Source organism: Mchenga conophoros, linkage group LG12 (genome assembly GCF_057382185.1).
Source record: "Mchenga conophoros isolate Kocher_MC1m ecotype Shallow Benthic linkage group LG12, M_conophoros_male_GT1.1, whole genome shotgun sequence".
NCBI classification, from domain to species: domain Eukaryota; kingdom Metazoa; phylum Chordata; class Actinopteri; order Cichliformes; family Cichlidae; genus Mchenga; species Mchenga conophoros.
Window position 1 is genome coordinate 29,581,624 of NC_140537.1, and position 25,826 is coordinate 29,607,449.

The window sequence follows — 25,826 nt, forward strand, 5'->3', positions numbered from 1 at the left end:
TTAATTTATATATATTTGAGTCAGACTTTTATTCCCCTCTGCTGTATTAAAGCTGTAATAAACCAGCTGTATTTAATCTGACATCTTAGATGTAGTTTATATATTTGTGGATGTAAGTTAGGTAGTAGTATACCTGTAGCAGTATTAGGGTTGTTGTATTATATTTCCTCTTGGTCTTTCATCTGCTCTTATTGGAGGATCGGGAAGTAAACCTTGCCTTTGAGATTTCTTTCCCAAAAGTCTTTTTTTGCCTTTGGTCTCGGTATTTTTTGAGCTTCTACTCCCCCTACTGGCAGATCCGAGAATTACCATTGCAACCATGAAACAAACCTGTGGATTTGGATTCTGCTCTACTCTTGTTTCCTTTTTGTTATAAAATGTTTTTATTTTATTATGTATGTTATTATTCTATTTTATTATTGTATTCCATTATTATTCTAGGGGGGTTGTTTGTTTGTTTATATGTTTGTTTTTTCTCTGGAAGGTGTGTGTTTTTCTCAGAAATAAGGGTTTTATGTATATTTGTTAAATTCCTAAATTTGAACTCTGTCCTTCTCTTTTTTTCAGGGTGTCCTTGACAGGTTTTCTCAAATTCAGCCTAAACTGATCTTCTCTGTTGCTGCTGTAGTGTACAATGGGAAAACACACGACCACATGGAAAAGCTAATTAGTGTTGTGAAAGGTTGGTTTTCATATTGGAGAAAGACATTTACCAGCAAATTATGTATATATATATATACATGTATGTACAGTGGGGCAAAAAAGTATTTAGTCAGCCACCGATTGTGCAAGTTCCCCCACCTAAAATGATGACAGAGGTCAGTAATTTGCACCAGAGGTACACTTCAACTGTGAGAGACAGAATGTGAAAAAAAAATCCATGAATTCACATGGTAGGATTTGTAAAGAATTTATTCGTAAATCAGGGTGGAAAATAAGTATTTGGTCAATAACAAAAATAGAACTCAATACTTTGTAACATAACCTTTGTTGGCAATAACAGAGGTCAAACGTTTACTATAGGTCTTTACCAGGTTTGCACACACAGTAGCTGGTATTTTGGCCCATTCCTCCATGCAGATCTTCTCGAGAGCAGTGATGTTTTGGGGCTGTCGCCGAGCAACACGGACTTTCAACTCCCGCCACAGATTTTCTATGGGGTTGAGGTCTGGAGACTGGCTAGGCCACTCCAGGACTTTCAAATGCTTCTTACGGAGCCACTCCTTTGTTGCCTGGGCGGTGTGTTTTGGATCATTGTCATGTTGGAAGACCCAGCCTCGTTTCATCTTCAAAGTTCTCACTGATGGAAGGAGGTTTTGGCTCAAAATCTCACGATACATGGCCCCATTCATTCTGTCCTTAACACGGATCAGTCGTCCTGTCCCCTTGGCAGAAAAACAGCCCCATAGCATGATGTTTCCACCCCCATGCTTCACAGTAGGTATGGTGTTCTTGGGATGCAACTCAGTATTCTTCTTCCTCCAAACACGACGAGTTGAGTTTATACCAAAAAGTTCTACTTTGGTTTCATCTGACCACATGACATTCTCCCAATCCTCTGCTGTATCATCCATGTGCTCTCTGGCAAACTTCAGACGGGCCTGGACATGCACTGGCTTCAGCAGCGGAACACGTCTGGCACTGCGGGATTTGATTCCCTGCCGTTGTAGTGTGTTACTGAGGGTGACCTTTGTTACTTTGGTCCCAGCTCTCTGCAGGTCATTCACCAGGTCCCCCCGTGTGGTTCTGGGATCTTTGCTCACCGTTCTCATGATCATTTTGACCCCACGGGATGAGATCTTGCGTGGAGCCCCAGATCGAGGGAGATTATCAGTGGTCTTGTATGTCTTCCATTTTCTGATGATTGCTCCCACAGTTGATTTTTTTCACACCAAGCTGCTTGCCTATTGTAGATTCACTCTTCCCAGTCTGGTGCAGGTCTACAATACTTTTCCTGGTGTCCTTCGAAAGCTCTTTGGTCTTGGCCATGGCGGAGTTTGGAGTCTGACTGTTTGAGGCTGTGGACAGGTGTCTTTTATACAGATGATGAGTTCAAACAGGTGCCATTCATACAGGTAACGAGTGGGGGACAGAAAAGCTTCTTACAGAAGACGTTACAGGTCTGTGAGAGCCAGAGGTTTTCCTTGTTTGAGGTGACCAAATACTTATTTTCCACCCTGATTTACGAATAAATGCTTTACAAATCCTACCATGTGGATTCATGGATTTTTTTTTTTCACATTCTGTCTCTCACAGTTGAAGTGTACCTCTGGTGCAAATTACTGACCTCTGTCATCATTTTAAGTGGGGGAACTTGCACAATCGGTGGCTGACTAAATACTTTTTTGCCCCACTGTATGTATGTATGTATGTATGTATGTATGTTTACTGACAGTAGTTACAAATCAGAATTTCTGCGCAACTTGCTGGCTTTAACTATGTTTGAGGATTAAAGAGAATATAAAACATTAGCCTTTTTCGCTCTTTCTTCTAGGTTTGCCAGACTTGCAGAAAGTCATTGTGATTCCTTACGCTCGCACCAAACATGAAACTGACCTTTCCAAAATCCCCAACAGGTGTGTGTCTGTAAATATAATTACACTGTTTTTAAACTGAGAAACAAAAAGAGACATGCTCTACGTCTATTTTTTCACAGTGTATTTATGGATGACTTTTTGGCATCTGGGCGTGGCGAGGGTGACCAGTTCCCTCAGTTGGAATTTGAGCAGCTTCCCTTCAATCATCCTCTTTTTATCATGTATTCCTCTGGAACCACAGGAGCTCCTAAATGTATGGTCCACTCTGCTGGGGTAAGAAACACAATGGCTTGCACTTGCTCTGAATTAAAAGTCTTTAGTTTAAATACACAAATACACAGTATTTTTCACATACATAAACACAAGCACACTGCTGATAACTATATAATAAAAAAAATCACAATGCCATCACTGATTAAAGCCCATGGGTTGCTGTGTATGCTTGTTTGTCCTTGTATAACATAAAACATAATTGCTGTTTTTGTAGCTCATGCTTTGTTAATGCTCCACAAGGGGTAGAGGCAGAGGCAGCTGTCTCACTTACTTAGAAAAAACCCACTCTGGTCACATCTGTTTGCAAAGCTCTCCTGGGCTGACCCATGTGTAAAGAGTCTGATCCTCTCTAAAAGACTAGATTAATGTTTTCAAGAAGACAAATAGGGAAAATCTTAAGGAAGCATTTGTTCAGTAAAACATCACATCATCATTAGTCAAACATCAGCGCATCAGTCAGCAGATTGCAGATTGATGCCCAGTTGTCATGAGATTATGGATTGCTGGATTTCCATCTTGTCAACATTGAAAGCATTTCTCATTTATGCTGTTAAACTTTAAAACAGAATTAAAAAAAAATCATTTAGTTGCTGGATGATTTGTGATGTGTGCTATAGAAATAAAATGTCCGCGATTACACACATCCTGCTTAATATGAGAAAAAACTGTTTTTATGACTTGGCAAAATATGAAGGCTTATTAATGTTATGATATTCATTGTGTGAGTGCAGATTACTTCATAGTCTTATATGTATTGTTCTTTTTTGAAAGGGCATTAATCCAATTTATTATTTTTTAATGCTGTTGAACATCTTACTGAGATCACTTTTAGCATCCTAACAAAGCAGCTCCAGTAAGACATCTGCTGAAGTGGTCTGTCGTTTCATTCCGCTTCCCAACACAAGGTGGCAGCAGACCTCCATCAGCAGATCCTAAAAAAGGTTACTTGCTCTCCAGAGAGTGCATGAATGACATTTCCCTGCAACATACCACATCAGAGGTAGGGCTAGTGTGAGAAGAATATTTGATTTCAAAAAGACCACTGGACTTGGAAAGCTGGAGCACTCACCATTTCAAAAGGTTTAACCCACTCAAACAAATGCATTCATGCATTTTCACTAAACAGTTGGTCTTGCACTCTGTCTGTCTGAGGGAAGTCTCCCCCCAAAAACAGAATTTTTTTAGGACTTTTTCCGTTATCTTGTAATAAAATAATTGCGACATAAGAATACAACAGTGAGTTAGGCTCAGCATATGAACCAGAAGAAATGGAAAGCATACTCTGAGAGAATGTGAAAGGTTTCTTACCGAGGGCTCAGGTACACTACAAGCCACATTCCAACAGCACTTTATTCTTTAAAGGCTTTTACCTGTCATGCACACACTCACATCCTGATGGGTGCATCAAGAGCAATTTAGGGTTTGGTATTTTGCCCAAGGCCAACTTGACAGCCGGGGATCAAACCACTGACCTTCCGATTAGTAGATGACCCGCTCTACCACCTGAGACACAGCTGTGTGGTTCTTAAAAAAGAAAAAAATTCAATTACATTTTTAATGGGCTCATACTTTGCCTCTCTGCACCCAGTTTTTTTCCTTTCGTCCTTTTGCTGCTTCCAACTTGGCTTTTAGTCTCTCACCTTCCTTTCACATTGGTTTTATGCTCTAAACTTGCATTCCTTTTTCTTAGTTCTTCTTTTAAGATCCTCATCAGGTTAGTTTCCCTCTGCTTTCCCTTCTCTCTCCTACAGTATAGCTTCCTTTTCTTTCTTTCCCTTATTGTCTCTCGCTCTGTCCCCTTCTCTTTCCTTTGCCCCCACCCCCCCTTTCTCCCCTTGCAGCCGATAATTGGACAGTAATGCGTTGGTGAAAACATTTCGTACTGTGACGCTGGCAGTCCTCTCTGGCTCAGCCAATTAGCCTGGGTACTGTTGTGCTTTCTGCTTTGTTACGGCTCTGTTAACATGCTGTCAGTAACAAGATGGCACGCACCAAAGGATGGGTATGGCAGCTGAGTCCAGCTAAAGACTATATGCACACACAAACACACGAATACTTGGAGCACCTGTATCTATGTAAGGATGGGCTCAAAACCGAAATACACGGTCAGATACTTGCGTACCCTTCACCAGCAATAATAATGTACCCAGCTGTGATGTGCTGGAGACTGTAACACTTAACCACAAACTTCCCTTTTAGTCTAAAAATAAAGTGTCATGTGTCGAGGCCTTGTCAGAACTGTTGCATAGAATTTTTTAAATATGAGTGACACGTGTCAAATTTGTGTCAGCTCAAATGAACTAAACTTTACTCACAGATAATAATGAGATAAATCGACCATTAGATCATTAGATTACTCGTTAGTCTCTAATACTTGTTGTCTTTTTAGGGCTCTCTCATCCAGCACCTGAAAGAACACATTCTCCATGGCAATATGACCAGCTGTGATGTCATCATTTACTACACTACGGTAAGCTCACAACCTGTTCAAAGTGACACACTCATGGTTTGAATATTTTCAAATACCAGCTGGTGTGTAATGTTTAAAAGTTTAACTTTTCATGTGCAAGTCGGGTTGAAAAGTCTGAGATTACTTTCTTTTACTCATGTTTTTTTTTTTAAAGTATTCATTGGATTATGTGAAAATCTGACAGTTTTTTTTTTGATGTGGTGTCCAAGCGTGCACCAACTTAAATTTCAGTGAAGTTCCAGCTATTGGATTCAAGTAATCTGTTGAAATATATACATAACAATCTTTAGTCGATGTATCTAAATAGCGTATTTTATTCCTAAAAAGCAGTCAGAAGGACAAATGATAATTATTTAGAGCAAGTCAGAAGATAAACATCATGAAAAGCAACAACTCATCAAATGTTTGGCAATACCGGCGTAAAATAAATTAAACTTCTTGAGACATTTTCTTTAAACTGATTAATTTACTGAGTTTCAGCAGTTTCAGCGGTTTTGTAAAAGTCTCTTCACTGACAGTTTTTGTGCAGCAGAACCAAAATTCACTTTATTCGCATGTGAAGACAGGTGCCAAAGCAGTATCTCAGCATGCAGTAAAATGAGAAAAATAATCAGGTGAATCACAGTCTGCTGCAGATGTCCATTTTGCTACACTCTGCTTTATCCGTGTTAAGACGAAAGGTGTTTTATACCAGATAAACTGACCACTGTGTTTGCATGTGTGGTCTTAGACTGGCTGGATGATGTGGAACTGGCTGGTATCTGCACTGGCAGTGGGAGCCTCTGTTGTTTTGTATGATGGTTCACCACTAATGCCGACTCCCAATGTACTGTGGAACCTGACAGACCAGTTGGGGTGAGTTAGCCGCACACGCACGCACGCACGCACGCATGCATGCATGCACGCATGGGGAGGATAAAAAAGGAAATGACAGTGGCTAACTGTGCTGAAAGAGGATATGCTCTTTGTACTTATTATATAAGTTGTTTTTAACATTTTTGTTTATATTTCTTAGCGTTTTCAATGTTTTGACCTGCTGAGACTGTACTTTAGTAAGTGAAGCTTTAGGTTTTGGCACCAGGGCTGAAATGATAAACCATTGTGCCTTAATTGTCTAAAAAATGGACACTCCAAATTCTTAATAGATCGTACTGACATCTATTGTAGCTTTACTGGACCTGAAGTCTGGGAAACACAGCATTCTTAATAAGGGATAAGAACAAGTGAGTTTTCCTTTAACTGTATAGTGCTGAGAAAATAGATCTTAAGAATACAGAGAAAATCATACAGTTTTGTTTTTTGGGACCCTTGTAAATGTTCACACAATATTTAACATCAGCATTAATATTTAACAATTAATATAACTTATTACTTATGAAATTAGAAGAGATAAAGGAAAATCATCTCAAAACGAAGGATTGTTTGTAAAGGAGGAAATGGAAGAAATGAAGGGAACATATAGTGGTAATTGAGATAACTGTTATATTTTTGGAATATTTTAAACAAATTTATATGAATAAAAAAATATGTTTGAAAAACAAAAAACAAACAGGTTTTTAATATTTCCCAAAACTTGTCATGTCACAAGCCACCAGGCAGCAGCTATGTGACAGTTTTACCATGTGATGTATCGGTATTTGGACCAAACATAATTATAGTTTCACATATCTCAAAAAGAAACCAGCTCAAACTTACAAAAGACACCCCGAACTCCATTATTGATCGTCACAAATGAGCTGCCTTGCTGTCATTTTGAAAGTGCACAGTGAAGTGTTGCGCTCAGCTGAACAGGCTGTTCCAAGTCAGCAGGGTCAGCAGTCCTTTAAGCTTTTTGATGTGGAGATTGATGGTGATGTTCATTTGGATGAACCTAAAAACCCATGCAAGACAAACGCAGATACCGAAACCTGGATCTGGGTATTCAATTCAGAGGACGTTCACCTCAAAGGATGCACAATGTGGATCATATTAAGACAGGAATTTCATTTCATTTTTGAATGTCATGCCCACATTGGAAACATGGTTTAGAAGCTCGTCAAGATTTATCAAATTCAGAGATTCAATGTTTTTTTTTTTTCCCACTCTAAATTTGCTTCCACAAGATAAATTGATAATTTAAAACAAGATTTAAAGGTGAGTTTGCTACTGGGATTCGAGAGTTTGACGTTGTTAAAACTGTCTAGTCTACAATGTCAATATTTCCAGCAAATCCTCTATCTTGGTAAATGTCCTAAACACACCTCCCACCACCACTATTAGAATCAAAAATACTAAATGTTAAACTGGGTATTGATCCTCTGTAGAACTGGATGATCTGCTTCGTAGTTCAGTTCTTCTGTCGTTGCCCTGTGACATCAGCGATAACCAATAGGATCGGCGTCAGAGAGGTTAACATACACTCATTAGGGTAACACCTTTAGCCTTTTTATGCACGCTCTTTACTTTTCCCTTAGATCTAATTGACTACATTGTCAACTTATTTTTTTCTGTGTAAAATATCTCATCTGTCTGTCCTCCACTCTGCATTGTACTCTGATGCTGAAGCAGAGTTTGTTTTGGTTTTTTTATGAAAAAAAAAAATGGTGCGGGGCTAAGAAGTGATAAACAAATGTATCTGCAAATCTACACACATTACACTCCAATTTAAAAATTAAACGAGCAGTCAGAAATATCCTTCTGTTTCTCTCTCATTTGATGATTATAATGATGATGGTGATGTTTATTGATCGGTGTTGTTGCTCCACTCTAAAACTTAATTTGAAGGCATGCAGAAGTCTGGGCATGAAGTTGAGAAGGTGTGTGCGAGTGTCTGTGCACACAGAGATACATCTGTGTTGCACGTGTCAGTTATTTGTAGATATGCAACATGAAACTACAGCAAGGCAGAGGAAATTTATTATGGATCTTATAATATTTGTATTAATTTAATGCATAAATTGGCAAGCAGTTGCCAATCGCTTTGACCCGTGTTACTCCCTGACATCATCATCCACCAGCACAACCTTAAACCCCTGTTATCATTTGACTGCAGAAGGGATAAAGACCAAGGATTCAAGTGTATGCATGCAGAGAAGCAATTAATTGATTCAAATATGATAGAGAAGATGGTCAGCACATATTTTTCCTCATTGTTTGCTATGTAGATCTTCTCAAAAGCTATGCAAGTGCTCTGCTCCAGTAGATATACTCATAGCATTTCCAATTAAAATGCTAGTTTTAGGACATGGCATAATGGTCTGTGAGAAAGTGGAAAATAGCAGGGGATAATTGCCTGCAAAATACAATATACAAGTTTCCAGCAGTAGTATGATATGCTATTTTGACCAGCAGTATATTTGATCATCCACTGGAAACAAAACTGATATTGAGTATTTTTGATAGATTCTGAATACAGTAATTTATTCATTAAAAATAATATATGATAATGGTCTCTCTGTAATAACCTACTGCCACAATTTTAAAGAATTGAGATTATAGTTAGAAAGTGTTCAAAAAGTGAAAGATAGAGATGATAAAGATGATAGAGTAAACTGTATTATGTAACTTGCCCCAAAGAAATGCCCAGTAACACTTAATGGTTTATTATTACACCAGAAATATTTGCTTTTCTTATACTTAGTAGCAGTCCATCTACATGGATTGTGAATTGCATTTAATTAAAAAACAATGTCGCTTATATTTACTAGCCTGTATTTAGCATTTTTGAGCAATTGCACAATTTCGAGCAACAGTCATATATTTTGTTATGTGGGGTTCCTGACTGTAACTGTGCGTTATTTTATATGCTCAGCCAGGCTGTAGTTGAAAAAGAAATGTACTGTGGTCAGCAAAAGCAAAACCCTTTAAGGTAGCAGACCCATCTTCAGAGATGGCATATTGCCTTCAGCAAGAATTGGAATAATGGGGAGAACATTTTGACACATGGGGAGTAGCTCAAGTGCCAAGAAAAAGTACTCCTGCAGAAACTATTAACAGGATCAGTATGTAGGTCCTGACACCAAATTTCATTGTTAGTAGTCATTTCAATGATTGGATATATTAGGATCTATAATCTTTAAGTTAAACATTCAAGATGTCAGATTTTCAGTTTTAATTCAGGAGCTTTAACAAATGTATTGCATTAGCTGTTTAGAAATTGCAGCCATATTTGTTCATAGTTGTAACTGGACAATTGACACACAAGCAGCTTCATTGCCAGATGAGGCCTGTGCCCTCATTATTCCATCACAAATTAAACCGATAAAAGATCTGGAGTTGACTCAAAAGTGCAGAATTTGTAGCATACTGGAAATTAGGTTTAAAGAGATTGATGCAATTAAAGAAGGCTCTTATTACTGTAGGTTAAAACCTAAAATAAATAAATCAGAGAGATAGAAAAATTTTAACGGCAAAAGGCCCGAAAGACTACAGAAACACAACTAAAGCAGATAATCGCAGAATTATTTCCTTTATTAAGAAAACCGAAATCAAGAATACTGGTACTCTGAAGCGTATCATTGTCAGAGTCTACAATCAAGAGATGTCTTAATGGCTATAAATAGAGTGCAAACCACTGGTTACAGTCAAGAACAAGAAGAGCAGATTATAATTTGCCAGAAAACATCTAAAAGTGTCCGCACAGTTCTGGGGAAAAAAGAAGCAAAATGACAAAAAAGTAGAATTGTCCAGATGCTTATGGCCCTGTATGTCATGGAACGATTCAATGAGCAAGGTAAGAGTGCGGTTAGCAAAAATACCCACGTAATTTAATGAAAGACTACCACCATGACAGAAAGATGGATAGAACCTTTTAAACTGTGTGAAGATCAGCTAAGAGCTGATGTCAGCGCTATTAGCAAGTTTCTAGTGCTATGTTTAAAACAAAAATCCTCTGGGAAAGACTGACATGAATTTTTTCACAGATTGATCTTCTCAATTCAAGGTGGACATTTTAATTGGGACTAAATCTGCTAGAGCCCCAGGAAGTGTGGAACATACACTGAAGCATCCCCATTTTGCCTTGAGTTTTATTGGTTAGTGTTTCATGATAATGATTTAACAGCTGAATTTATGCTGAATAAAATAATTTTAAATTATAGGAAAAGATTAGCAGTTGGAGCACATTTGCTGTGTTTATGATGTGGAAAGAAAAAAAAAAGGTGAGGGGAGGCTGAGGTTTGTGGAGCATCTCTGTAGAGATGTTTATTTTAATTGGTTGCACATATTGATTTACTTGTACTTTGTGTACAAGTAAATTGTTATGGTTATGAGGCAGAAAAAAATCTACCACCAATACTTCGAGACCACATTGTTGCAATCCAGTCCACAAAATGCCACATATAAATCACATAAAAATATCTGTCATTAATTCGCTTCAATTTTGATCTCAGTCTCCTATTTTAAATGTCATGAAATTGTTTCTGGGCCTCTAAATTTCTGTTTGTGTTGCTAGGCAACATCCAGATAAACTGGAAAGGGTTGACAAGGCTGGAAGACTAGTTCTGAATTCCACCGCACAATATTATTAAAAGAGTATTATGTTTTCATGTCTCCTCTTTTCTTCCCTGCAGCTGTCCCTCAGAAACATCCTGTAAGCTTCATTAGAGATAATAGTATTTTTAGAAGTCTTCTCTTTCTGCTTCTGAGTTAATTTCAGTGTTGGGATTCAGGCAAATATCAGAGACATTTAAATTCTTATTAAAAAGCTATTCATGTTATCTTTTAGTTGTGGCAGTGACACACACACACACACACACACACACACACACACACACACACACACAAATAGCTCTAAGATCTTTTGCCAAGTATAGATCTTCATAGCCTAGTATCACATTTGCTATCTTAATCCAAAGGTAATACTCTGATTGCAATCAAACTTTCTAGGTGTGCAGTTATGCAGCTGGGTTACTAACCGATCAGAATATCAATGGTCATGAAATGAAATAAAATTCAAGAATTTTTAGAGCTTGGAAGGGAAAATTACCACTAGTAATGGGTCACAATGGGGCTTTGATGAAAAGCAGAAAGCTGTATTTACTTAGGCAGTGGTAAAAACTGCCAAAAGCCATGAAGGGATCTGAATACCTAAAAGGACCCAGTGATGGAAAATGTTCATTTGGATGTCATCTCTAAAGTAAAACATTCAGACAAGCAAGAAATACAAACATTTAATTGAATGGAAGGCATTCCAAGTCTTTCAAGGAAGAAAGTCAGTCACTAAATGTATTACAGTAAGGTGTCATACTTTAGTTGATTTACCAGCCAGAGTGAAAACTGAATTAGCATTATTTCTGAGGAGAGCCAAAAAAAAATTCTATTCAATGGGTTCTATGTATGAAGTGGCCACAAGATTTATTCAAGGGTTTTCCCTTCAATCTTTTGTTCATTATGTTTTGAACTACTATGTCCAGGAAAACTCCTCCTCCACGCTTGTGCCAACGACTGCCGTGTGGAAGTCTTATCTTTAATTACTGCCAGATGAAATTCTCAGTTATTTATTAATTTTATTCTTTGGAAGAGATTCAGTACAGTACAGACAGTTTAACAGATTGCATCTTGCCAGCTCAGCTACAGTTTTAGACATGTGGGCTTAACAATTAAAATATCCACTTCTTCAAGCTGGATCCATCTATCTATCGTACATGGTAAATAGTTCGTACACAGAGCTTTCTACTGTATTTGAGCACTCAAAGCTTATCTGTAATGGGATTTTCTGGTATCTTCAAATCTTTAACATAATTAATTAACATAATTAACAATTCTTTTACATCCAAAATGCAATATTTACCTTATAAAGAATGTCACGACTTTAATTTTGAAATCCAGGTTACCAGGTTATGTTGATTTAGCAGCTTTAGAGTGTAAACTATAGCAATTACACTAAAGTTTCACATTTGAATAAACAAATGTACTGTCAAACAGGAGTTACTCATTGTTCTTTCTAGTCTAACGCACATGCGAAGAGGACAATGCTTCATATCTCTAACATATTCAAACAACTTACTGTGATGGAGAACAAGTGTGAGAATAATTTGTAAACTCCACTGACAAGTGGAGCTTCAATTGCTACATCACGACACGCGTAGGGACACATTACCATGATAATTGCTCAGAGGTGCTCTTGTGTCTGATTGCTCCTGAGTGTCTTTTATTGACTTAGTAGCGTCCAGTAACATGTCTTCCCTGAAACAGACACGGGTATATTTGCACATGCTGTCACACACTCTGACAAACAGAGACTCACAGCTTCTCCTCCACCCTCCATCCTAAGCACCCAATTAGCAGCTACACCTGGCCACCTGCCTCCAATCAGAATAGAGAGACTGTTTCCATGGTAGCCAGAAACCAAAAATTTCATATGCGGATCAGAGATGATAGGTAGGATGGATAATGACTGTCTGTATGTAGGTTTAGAGAACAAAAAAGGGTCTGCATGCAAAATGCAGAAAAAACGTCCATTAGTCTATCGATATGTCTAAATTGCTTGGTGTGTGATCTTCTTCTTTTTTCCTTTACACTAAAACAAGCACACTATATTTAATATTTAAAGGATTTGATACATTTGCAGTGTATTTCACTGGAAATTATTTTGTAAATTCATTTGATGAAGTACAGATTCTATGAATTTAAAAAATCGATTTTTAAAAGAACTTAATTAAATACTGACAAAATAATACATAAGTATTATAAAGTATGTTGTTTTCTAATATTTTCTTCTGTTTGAATCTTCTTAGATTTCTAATATCATGAAATATATTATTACCTTATTATGAACCACACTGTAAGTGAATGAGAAGTACAGCTTGAAAGCACACGTCTAAGGCGTAGGCACTTTAGACACTATAGTTCTACTTTTGTACTTTCTATACTTTACGTTCCTCTGTTGTCTTCCCAAAGTCTTGTAAGTTTCCATCTTAAATCAAATGCTGGTGGAGAAGGACCTTTTGAAAATTTAGCATTCATTTTGGTTTTCCATCATGTACAGTTGGTGCCCTTGAGGTATTATAGCTGTGCCAAATGGGTGGTCCACAAAACACTGAACACTGGCATGCTTTCAGGACGACAAGAGTGAAACACAGTTTTTGTATGAATGTCATAAACCATTGTTACTGGTCCCAGTTCTTCTTTCCCGGATTTGCAGAAAATGGCCATCCAAGTCTGGTTAGGTCTGATCACGTCAGATAGGTTTAACATTTAATGTTACACATAGTGTGATATAACATTAGACTCACAAGGTAAAACAAGATAAAACACTTGATTCAGTGTGAGTTGGCAGTAAGAGCACTGACAACAGTTGCGTAATCATACTTCATGTTGCATCTTGAGACCGTTATCAAATCCTCACTCTCTTCATTTACCCCTATCACCACTAATCAAAACGAGCCACCGAGAGCAAAGGAGATCTTGCACTGCAAAACAATTCCTGATTATTGTTCATCAAGCTGTTGTTTTGTTTGTTCTTATAGAGACAGCCCTTTTTATGATTGACATAAATGGTTACCATAGCGATGGATGAAATTTGATTGATTTAATGTCAACAAAAATAACTTAAAAAGACAGCAAGACATAGACTGAGACACAAATAAACCCATTTACAGACAGGCTTGAAAAGGCCCTTTGTTTTAAAATTAAAACTGCAGGGGAACACAAAAGTGACGTTTTGTCGCTTCTTACCATCCACGTTTCCCAACTGTTGTCAGCTGTCAGGGTGACATCAATTCACGCAGACAAAACTTTCTAAAATTATTTTTCCCAGAATTGTTGTGAGCAACCGTTGTGTTGTTACATTCTCATCTGAACAATTTTCTTGCGAAACATCTAAAAAAGAAGCAATTTGTCTTTTTTTTTTTTCAGCTCTCTTTTGTATTTACCCAGTTGAAAGTTGTCCATGCCAGTTTTTTTTCCCCCTTTCTTTCCTTTTTAAAATGTTATCTGTCTAGAAGGATGAGCACACAAGCTGTTTTAACATCACCTTCCTTTACATTTACACAGTGGCACACACTCCCCCGCTGGGAGCTTCCTTGTCCAACCAGACTACTGAGCAGCTCCACTGGAGCACATGGGATTAAGGGCAAAGGTCTGCTGAATAACTGTTGCCCTTTTTATGTTTTTGCATTCAGAGCAGATACAATGAAATTATGCCTTGTCTGCATAGATTCAGGGCAACAAGTGAAGCCATGTTACAGTTCAGTCTCAGCACCAAAGTCTTAAGCAGACTGGCAGGTCTTTCAAGTATCACAAATATTGTATTCAGAAGTTACTTGACCGTTGCCTTAAAAGTAATGTACAGTGATGTTAATACAGATATATAAGGGCTTTATTGCACTCATGCCTGTGTTTCTTGGCAATGGATTTCATGGGACAACTGAAAAATGTTTTGAAACCCATAAAGAGTAGAGTACTTGCAAACAATCTGGCAAATGTTACGAAGAAGATAAGCTTAACCTTTTTTTTTTTTAACCAAGAAATGTTGGTTTAAAACGATGTACAATGTTTTTGTATCTAAATAATCTTCATACTATTTAATATCTAAAGTGTCACATTTTTAGAATTCAGAGACCCCCAAAAATTGATTCTCTTCATCTGGATGCAGCATTTTCAGTGTGAGAAACATTTCGTCACTCATCCAAGTGACTTCTTCATTTTCATTGCAGGTTTTCCCAACCTTTTAAACATTACATTTACATAATGACTGAAACTAGCACCACTGACTAACAATGGGCCATGAGGTCCGTTTCATGATCAATAATCTGAAAATTGTCATGGCCACTGGTCAATGACCATTGATCAATTGCCATGAGTACCATTCATAGAGAGTTGGTGAATTACTGCAATAACAGCATTGTAAGGTGGTGAAAGATGTACCCTTACGCCCCCTCCTCGATTCAGAGATGGTCTTTCCCTTTTCACGTAAATGTCCTCCTTGACTCCTTGCTCAAATCAGCGTTCCTCCCTGTCCAGGATGTATATATCCTCATCATTGACAGTGACTACTGGCCTGTTGGTGTAACAGGTGTCACAGATTTGTGAGGGTTTTATATACAAAACTCCTTGAGAATTTAAAAATGCTTCTCTTAATATTTGCAGTTGTTCACCGCGTCTCTTGTTTAAAGATATTAATCAAAAGCATCCAAGAACTAAAACAGGATATGTTTAATTGTGTTTGACACACTCAGGAATATCCCAGTGATGGTAAAGATTGTGATGTCACAAGGATCATTGGCAGCTTTGTGAATCTATCACTTATTCATCCATCACTTTGTCCAGCAGCATCTTTCCAAAATAGCCAGCCAGATTGCAGTGAAACTTGGCAACAATATTTATGCCACCCCCACTCATAAAGTCTGCTAGCTTGGTTCTGTTGTTTGGAGTTCCTGCTGTCACAATGCAGAATATAGTACATGTATGTAGGAGGCCTTTTGCAATGACTGTCAGTGTTGGCAACACTGACGCAAATTCTTTCTTCTTTTTTTTCCTTTTTCTTCTCAAAGTATATGAGAACACTCGCTACTTCTGGCAAACTGAATAATGTTTATCTTTTTTTTTTTTCTTCATCAGCATCACTATCTTTGGTACCGGGGCCAAGTGGCTGTCTGTGCTGCAGGAGAGGAACCTGACACCCTGTAAGTTATGTTCATGGATAGAAGAGAGTAAAATAAATATGTGAGCATGGTCACAGACATATAGACATACACACCTACTTTATGAGAATGGAATTTGTAGCAATAAGAGCAGATGGACACAGTAATGATTATAATAGTAATGTTGTTTGACTCTGAATGTCCTTTATTCCATTAACTGGATGAAATAACAGTTTGCCCTATGTTCTGGAGTATGACACTGAATTAAAAGGATAAAAAGGCTGTTATGATTTTTCATATGAGTCATGGATAGGTCCACCTAATTGCTTTTAGTGACACAACTTTCTAGAGAAAGAAAAAGATCTGGACAGATAACCAGAGCTGTGCTGGTGCTTTTTTTTTTTTTTTTTTTTGACTTGCTGCTAGCTTTCATGTAGTGGTTACTCTTTGGAACTTGTGCAGCAACAAATTAGATACTGTATTGTGTTAGAACAAAACACTATCACAGCACAGTTGTTAGTCTTTGCTATAGAGTAACTTCCATCAGGTTTTCCTTATTTGTAAGAATTCTAGATTTTATACCTGTTTCGCATTATTGTAGGTGTTCATTTCACTGGAAAGCAACAGGAATTCTAGTTAAATTAGTTAAGCTATATTTCAGTTTCACACAGCCATATTTTAGACAGCAAAACTATAGTTTGAGAGACAGTTATTTCCATCTGCAGTAATTTATATCTGATACCTCTATTCTGGGACTGTACACCTCCCAGCCTTTCCACATCCATAGATGTTAGCACAAAATAGAACAAGCATCAATGAAAGCAGATATTACATTGATTAAGTGAAACACAGCATAAAAGAAGGAGCTGTGGTGGAGGTGGTTTTTAAAGATACCTGCAGATATGCATTCACTCCAGGCAGTCTGACGCAGATTAACTATATTGATATAAATATATTAGATTTTCCAATTAGCCATCGATCGATGTGGGCTGGCATTAAGATCTGATCAGATTGCAGTTGAGCTTGACATTGTAGTCCACCTCCTTACTACTACAATAGATATGTCAATAGGGCGGTGCAATATGGCCAAAAATATTTAGCACAATATCTATTTGAAAATTTGCGATAACGATATAACTGACGATATAATTGGCACAAGACAAAATACTTTGTCTCCTCCACAACTTTATTAGTGCAAAAAAAACCCCATCTATGTATTTTCACTTAAACAAGCAGCCGTTTTTTATGTGCATTAAAGCTATATAAAAATTTAACAGTGCAAATGCAAATTCCTTGCTGACAGTTTAACCAAAAGGCATTTCCAGTGGAAATTGGCCGACATATCCTTAGCATAAAAATGTATAATATCCATAAAACCTAAAAAGAGGTTATACACACACAATGCAGTAATATTATGTTGAAGCACAGTACGTATTACTCATTGAGGCTCCCGACTACGGTAGCCGTAATGCTCCGACAATCCATCAAGCGGTCCGGCTTCGTAGCCTAGCAACATGCGCTATCGCGGTAGAGTGGTATGGTCAAAATCTCTACTGCTGGCCAAATTCATATCGTTTCTACCATATACTGTTTATACCGCCCACCCCTAACTTGGGATTACGTATCTTGGGCAAAGATACTTGGGTATACAGACCAGGGAACCACCAACCTTTCAGTAAGTGGATGAACTGCTCTACCGAAACTATAGTCACTTGTGTTTTTGGGGGCGATTTTTAGCTACTTCTAAAGTAACACAGTGGTTAGCACTGTTTCCTCACAGTTCCTGGGTTCGAATCCACAGGCTGTCTGTATTCCACCCATGTCTGCGTGGGTTCTCTCTCCAGCTTCCTTCCACAGCCTGAAGACATTCTTATTGGCCATAGGTGTGAATGTGAGCAGAAATAGCTGTTTGTCTCTCTGTGTTAACTCTCTTTAGATTGGCATTGTGTCCAGGGTGTACCCAACCTCTTTTCCTATGGCAGCTGGGATAGGCTGTAGCCCAACTGTTATCCTAATTTGTGGAAGAAAATTGATGGGTTTAAACATCCGCTGCCAGCTGGAAAAATTAAAACAAACATGAAGAAATCACAGTGAAGTCCAGGATTTATTAAGCCTATATGGCATATAAGAAACATTACATGATTTTCATCAAATCAAAATATAATGGTTTTAATGTGAGTTTAGTCTAAATTTACTTTGTTGTCCATCTACACTCAGGAGTACAATGTACAGGAAATAGTGGGACACTGAAATAGGATTCCAAGAAAGTAAAGTACCAAACCAGCTGTGTGTGTTAAGAGCTCTGTGTGTGTCATCCATACACATTGCAGTAATAACATTTGTAGTGTATGGCTAAATTGCAGCCACCAGGCTTAACAATTTTTCTGTCAGAAGTGCAAACAGAAAAAACTTGCATATACCAAGTGTCACCATGTAGCACAGTGCATTCTGATAATCGCCACAAATCTGCATTTGTTGCCCTTGTTTGTGCGTCTCTCTTTAACTTTAAATGAGCTGAACCCATTCCTAATTCTAATACTAAACAGAAAGGCATAAAAAAAATAAAACATTGCTGTGTCTCTGTGCTTGTCTCGCTCTCTTGTTCCCGCTCGCTGCCCCACCCCTATTAGTCAGCCAGCCACTTGATCCAGTTGGCATTGTGTGTGTGCATTTGGATGCTTATTAGAGAAAGAGAGCGTGGCAAAGGGAGATGTTGGTGTGTGTGTGCGTGCGTGCGTGCGTGCGTGCGTGCGTGCCTCCACTGGCCCGAGGAGGATAGTGGGAGCTTCTTCACTGGCTGCCCCAGCGGAGAGGCCCTTTTCCCTAGGATGACATTTGGACTGGACACCTGGAGGCATGGTGGGGGGTAGCAAAAGTCCAACTGTGTGTGTGTGCGCAGAGCAAGGGGCAGTTGCTGGAACCTTATTAGTTCCCAGAGTGTTATTGGCTTGTGGTTTGGGCATATGTGTGTGACAGAGAACATGGACATGGATCTTGAGGATGGCTAAAGCGATGTGTGCGGTACGTTGCATGCTCTGTCACATCAGGGTGGCAAACTACAATAACACAACAAGTTGGGGTGCAACAAGCCACAGCTGTTCAAATGTGAATACCCATTTTATGTGTTTGGTTTACTAATTTGGTTCAAATGATTGGTGACTCCAACTTGGTTAGGTTTGGGTTGTTTTTTTTTGGGGGGGGGGGGGTAACCACTGTGATAACTGATCCCAGACCAGTAATTCTAAAATATGTGCAGCCTCACTATAAAAGTGTGACTATTGTTGTCTCAATACAAGCAGGTAAACTGCATATTGAGTCTGATCAAAAACCAATGTTTTTGCTCATTTGCTCTCTTGAAGCAAATGAGAATCCCAAATAATCTTTTCAGATTTTCCAATTTGCCCACATTATTTTTGACCAGTTAATGAATCCAAATTTATTGTACTTCCGGAACTCACTGAATTTTTAACACTCAACATTTTAGGAACATTTTAGGTTGTATTCAAAAAGTGACTTCAAACACAGTTATGTATTACTAATAACTAAACTACGGAGTTTATTGTTCATCTTCTTTCGCTATTTATTTTTACCTTTTGTGTTTTCCTTCTCTAGCGGAAACACACAATCTCCAGTCCCTCCACACTATCCTGTCTACTGGATCTCCTCTCAAACCTCAGATCTACGACTATGTCTACCGCTGCATAAAGAGCACCGTGCTGCTGGGCTCCATTTCAGGTGACTCAATAACACATAACCTGCTAGGACACATATTATTTTTCTAATACTTAAGAATTTAAGAATAACATAATGTTTATTTAGAATTATGACACAAAATCATTTAATCATTAAAAAGAACTGTAGATAAATATTTGTCTTAGACATTAATATTACAGTTTTAATTAATTTAAAAATGTCAAGCTTTTACTCAATAAGAACAATTTATAGTATACTTTTTTAATGAATGAAATATTCAACAGGTGCATATTAGTGCATTTTCTGCTAATCAGGTTGTGGTTTGACAAAAAAACTATTGTCTATAATATATTCTTTATAAAAATTTGACAGACAATCTGTGGCGCTTCAAATTAATAGCTACTTAACTAGGAACATAATGCATGAAATGCCTGCACAATAAGTAAAGATTAATCGTGCCAGCTGTTGTTGTTTTTTCTCCAGTTATTGCTAAAGACCTGTTGTCTGTTTTGTTCACTAACAAATGAAACCAAGTTCTGTTTATTTTTAATTTGATTCAGCCATCGAGTATCCTTTATACTCCATTTCATCTTTCTCCTGTTTTTGATTAAGAATAATAGCTGTGCATCTGGTGACTAAGCTCCACATTTTAATTACCAATCAAATACAGTTAGTCAGGTAGGCTGTTATCTTGTGTCTAGACTTTCCTCAGTTTCAGTCTGGTACTTTCAGAGAAACTTGGCATTTTTTAGACTTAAGTAATTGTTTTATTCTGTAAAATTAACACCATCCATTACAACTCTGCAGACAGGACTGATGGTGTTTGTTGCCTGGCTCTCACATTAATGTTATCATTTTAATATTAGCCATAGCTGCTAACCACTATCTTAATGATAACAGATGGCTAAGGTGGCTATTGGATAAAGGTAACTTCAGCTGCTCTGTTTTTTCTCCAGTGGTTTCCACAGCAGCTGGATCCACATATTTGATTTGGCAAAAATCTTATGCCAGATGCTCTTCCAGGCACAACCCTCCCAATTACCTGGGCTTGGGACCAACACTGGCACTAGCTTGTGACACCCTAAGGCAAGATTTTTGGTAAACGGGTAATTGCTAATAGCTAACAGCTAACATGAACGTGAACTGGCCAGTTTAACATTTATCATAACTGTACAATACTTCACTGTTGTTGAAACATGAGCTTTTCTGACCTTTTGAAATTCCCCCTAAAGTGCTTTTCACAAAACTGAAGAAGAGCACATTAGAACACACACTAGCAAAACTAGCAAGCCTGTTGATCCCAAATACAAATGCAATGTCTAGCCTTGTCCATTAGATTGTGTTTATTTTTAGATGTGTTCTGAGTGTTTTCTTTAATTTAGACTGGTTGACCACTTTGATTTTTTTTTCTCTCGTGTTTAAACAACTAATAAGTTAGTTGTAAGGAACATCCCTGACAAAAATGAAAGAAAAGAAGGATTATGTAAATGTAAGATTACTTATATTTAACCTAATGTTATTTTATATATATATTGACAAATCAAGATATTTATATCCAAGATGATTCTGGTGCATAATGTGATGTCTGAGCAACAAATTGTTTGGTTCCCGATGTCTTTATGACAGAAACCGGATACTTAAACTAAAAAAAAATGTATTTTAAAACATTTAAAATATATACTGTATTTGTATTTTGAAATTTTAAAGCTAAAACAGAAAAGCATCTCTGACACAAGCACAAAAGGACTGATGCATAATAATAAAACAATAAATTGTATAGAAGGCTACATATTCCTCACCACCCACAACTGTCGCACATGCACACACACACGCACGGGTCTAACGCACACAGTGCTTCTCAGCCCATTGTGATGTTGTCAGGCCAGTAGAATGCTATCTGTCTCTTTCTGTGAGTCCTGAAACGTTTAACATTTAGCAGAGCTTGGGTGACTGACGTATTAAACACACACACAAACACACACACACACACATACGCACACTGAGAAGCAGCTTGGAATGTCACGCTTGCATACACATACACGCAGCCATTGTGAATGACAGCCCAAATGGGTACAGCATATAGCCTCAAATACACAAGCAAACATATGCAAAGTTGCACATGCTCACAATGACATGTAAGTCGAAATGCTGGACACAAGCGTCAGCTGAAATGTCAATCACAGGCAGAAATCTGGTGAGAGATGGAAAATAAACAGAAGAAATCTGCAAGCAGATTTTCTTAGGTTATTTTTGTCGTAAATATCTGTGTCTCTGCAGAGTCTGTAAGATAAGTGAAGAAAGAAATCTGTTTAGTGAGGAAGGTGGTCTGTGCAAAATTTGCTGTAGGCTTAAGAATCTACTGAAAACTTCAAAAATAGTTGGTTATGGCAATTACACATTTTCGTTTGTTTGCATTATAGGTTGTTACTCAACAACTCATACGATTTTGTGACACACATCAACAACTTTTATGAGACAAACACATAGAACGAATCAAGGAAAAACAAGTTTTTGCTTATTAGCTCAATACAAAGCTGTATTCATCCCCTTTTTAATTGCGTTAGTAAGTCAATAAAACAAGTTCAGTATTAAATGGTATCACATAACAGAGGCACTGAGAAACCATGTTAGCTAAACAGATAAAACTGTTTTCTTCTTCCACTTTAAAGATCCTTTATAGTTACTTTGTAAAGATTTTTTAATGAGTCAAATGGCTTATGGAAACAGTAGGTGTTGTAACTATTGTAGCTTTTGGCATTAGAAAAATGAGTTTAATCCCAACAGTGCCGTTGAGGTGCATCAGTTCAGCCATTGTGCCAAATTACATTATATTTTACCATAAGGTTTTGGGACTGCCATACTCCAGCAGCAGAAGTATGAGGGGAAAAAGTAGAAGATTTCAGATGCCTGTATACCTTACTGCTTGGCCATCAAACATGTTTTATTTAGAATGTGCAAACCATCTCAGCTTTGCCTCTCTGACTTTGTCTCCAAAGAGCTCAACCTGTTCCTGTGCTGTTCCTCTGACAGTATAGTGTTATAATATTTGAACAAAATGATAGCTAAAGTGGTAAATTGTGAAGAAGACCCAATTTGTTATTCATCTGGACTCGTCCTTTTGGAATTATAGCGCTGGCTCTTTGTGAATGTGTGACTCGAAACAGCAGGTCCTGCCCCAGTCACTTTCCATCTTGCTGCCAAGGGCAACAGAGGGCTGCAACCCTTTTGGCTGCCAACCGACCTAACCTTGACCCATGAGGTCAATGCTGTGTGTGTGTGTTCTGAATGCTCATATATGTGGGTCCCTTGCTGATTTTACCCCGTGTCACTGTGTGTGTATAAACATGTGCTTCAGTTAAAGTCTACTTGGGGTTGTGAAAACTTTTAACGGAGATTGTCGTGTATATCAGGAGAGTGTTTGTGTGTTTTCTGTTCAGCAGGGACCTCAGACCCCTGTTGCTCTTCAGTGGGTGATTTTAACACTTTCACTGCTGGATTTACTCAATCCTAATATACCTCCATCTGACTCTCCATATGTCAGCTCTCCACACCCATTTTGCCTCGCCTCGCCTCTTCTCTTCTCTTCTCTTCTCTTCTCTTCTCTTCTCTTCTCTTCTCTTCTCTTCTCTTCTCTGTGTTAATTTTGAAGTATTTACCAAGTCATCTTTTCAATTTTCCTTTAGTTTTTGGTTTCAATTCAGTTCATTTTTGGATAAATGAATTCATGTGTAGGTTAGCTGTGTAGGTTGCTTGGTTTGTCTCAGTTGGTGGCTTTGTTTGACCTCAAACTGTGCAGGTAGTTTTTCAAAGCAGTAACACCTCCACAAATGAAAGAAGATGTGCGTGCACGCACTCACATGTGCAAAAATCTATGAAAACTAACTGGGGAGTTCAAAAAAACTTTTTCTTCACTTCAAAATAGTCACTGCTGTTAGGAGCATCAGATCAGTGTGACATGTTGCACTCTTGTGTATATACACCTTACTCACACATGCACACTACATGTCAGATGATGGAAGGCATCCCAAGAAAACCACATTGACTTTTGGCTTAAATGTGCTTCTGTTTGTGTGTGTATGTATGTATTTTTGTGTGTTTGTACTCACCTATTAAGGTAAATGTAATATTAATCTAATTGCGTATCGTCCCACTATAAGTGTGTGTGTTTAATCAGAAGACAAAGTTTCTACTTCCTCCTGGGAGCCAATTAGAGCTCAATAAAGAACCTGCCAGAAAGAGAGACGGAGAAAACGAGTGTAAAGAACAAAGAAATGCAAGAAAGGAGGAAGGAGCAGTAGAAGGGCATAGAGCAACTGAGAGAAAGCAAACGAGATGGATGGATGGTATCTGTCACGCAGAGTGGAACGAAATAGGGAGGTAGAGAACAAACAATAAGAAGGGAGATGAATAGAACGTGTCAGAAATGGTATATGATTGGAAGGTAGAAAGAGATGAATAGATGTGTGCGTCTTCATGACAGTTTTAGGAAAGTGCTGCAAAGGGAAGGAACTCCTATATAGGTCAATGAAGGTGGAGCAGCGAGCTAATGCTGCCTGTGTGTGGAGCAAAAAAATACAAGACACTGGTATTAAGTGTGATAATGTCTCTTGGTCAGTGTTTGCTGATATTTTACATAGTTACGTGATATGGGTGTGGCTCTGTACATTCCAAGTATTCCAAACTAAATGAAATAAGGTAAAAACGTACACATTGCCTCCCTCCAACCAGTTTCACCATTTGAGGTCTAAGTCATCATATGTGCTAACCCTAACCCTAGTCCTACCACACTAAATGTGATTCATTATCTTTATCACATCATAAAATATCTAAGAGACTTCTGACTATTTACAGTAAAATGTGTCTAAAACAGAAGCATACCCGATATTGTTGGCTTCAATCTATTTTTGTCTGCACTTTCAATATAATTTAAAAGGAAACTGCGTCTTGCTGCTAGGTCATCTTAAACTGGCACATCCAATGACTCTAAAGGATTAAAGAATGGTCTACGCCTTCCTGGAAAGTTTTTGAAATTAAAATTTGTAGAGAAAATTATTGGTACCCCTCAGAAATGGTGATAAATAAGTGGAATATGGAAACTAAAGATTGTCTTTATCATAGGCGTTAAAAGTATATGCCAAACATGGTCAAAGTTAAGACTTGAAGAATCACCAAAGCAACTTCCTGTTCCTGTTACCACAGCTCTTACTATTATTTATAAAGTTTAAGATCCAGAGGTCAGGGGCAATAGTAATGTTTGGCCAAGGTTCTTTGTGGCAAGAGCTGAGGAGATTCCACTTTTAAAACAGAAATAAAAAAGCCAGCATAAAGTTTGCTAAAATACATGTAGACGAGCAACAGTGCTTGTAGGAGAAATCACAATTAGAATCGCTCATCAGCTCCATGTTCACTGAGGAATAAGAAAAAAAAAGAAGAAAAGAACACCTCTTTGAAACACAGATGGTACTCTGTTATAATGGGAAAACCTTGCTATAACTGTTATAGGGTTCACTGACTTTATTCAGGGTACAATGAAAACCACAGCAATGAATTTATTAAGACGCTACAGAGTTAACAGACTTCCCATTGCTCTGTCTTTTTTGTAGGTCAAGGTTCCTCCAACAGCGTTAATGACAAAAACTTAAGACACAAGCTGGTCAATTTTAACTTCTTAGAAAAATTATATGTCTGTTGCAGAAATATAATGGAAAACTTCCCGGTTTCTCTCAACTCTTTTCCCAGGTGGCACTGACATAGTGTCGTGTTTCATGGGCCAGAACCCAACAGTTCCAGTGTATCGAGGTGAGATTCAATCAAGAAATCTCGGCATGGCTGTGGAAGCCTGGAGCCCTGACGGTAAGACTCTGGGTGAATCTCTTCAGAATTTAATAATCCCTCCTACCACTTTCTGTTTCATTCAACCTCAATAGCAATTAAGAGATTTACTGTATGGGGACAATAGAGCAACAGAGTCAAGGGGATTGTGGTCAGCTTTTAAATAAGTTTCAGGTTCAGGCTGCATTAAAAAAAATAAAAAATAAATAAAAAATATATAAAAAAAAAACACCCAGCACGCCCCTGCGGGCGGTTTATCCTTCAAGCTCGGGTCCTCTACCAGAGGCCTGGGAGCTTGAGGGTCCTGCGCAGTATCTTAGCTGTTCCCAGGACTGCGCTCTTCTGGACAGAGATCTCCGATGTTGTTCCCGGGATCTGCTGGAGCCACTCGCCTAGCTTGGGAGTCACCGCACCTAGTGCTCCGATTACCACGGGGACCACCGTTACCTTCACCCTCCA

At 38.1% G+C, this 25,826-nt stretch overlaps 1 protein-coding gene across 1 annotated transcript in view; it reads left to right on the forward strand.

Moving 5' to 3' along the window:
- The window catches only part of aacs (acetoacetyl-CoA synthetase), a 49,516-nt gene that overhangs the window by 10,924 nt on the left and 12,766 nt on the right, over positions 1-25,826 (forward strand). The window contains exons 6-13 of the mRNA XM_085295127.1: positions 568-682; positions 2,495-2,576; positions 2,657-2,810; positions 5,200-5,280; positions 6,011-6,135; positions 15,820-15,884; positions 19,455-19,577; positions 25,275-25,388. Of these exons, the coding sequence (XP_085151253.1) occupies positions 568-682; positions 2,495-2,576; positions 2,657-2,810; positions 5,200-5,280; positions 6,011-6,135; positions 15,820-15,884; positions 19,455-19,577; positions 25,275-25,388 (859 nt within the window). The remainder of the gene's footprint in view (positions 1-567; positions 683-2,494; positions 2,577-2,656; positions 2,811-5,199; positions 5,281-6,010; positions 6,136-15,819; positions 15,885-19,454; positions 19,578-25,274; positions 25,389-25,826) is intronic.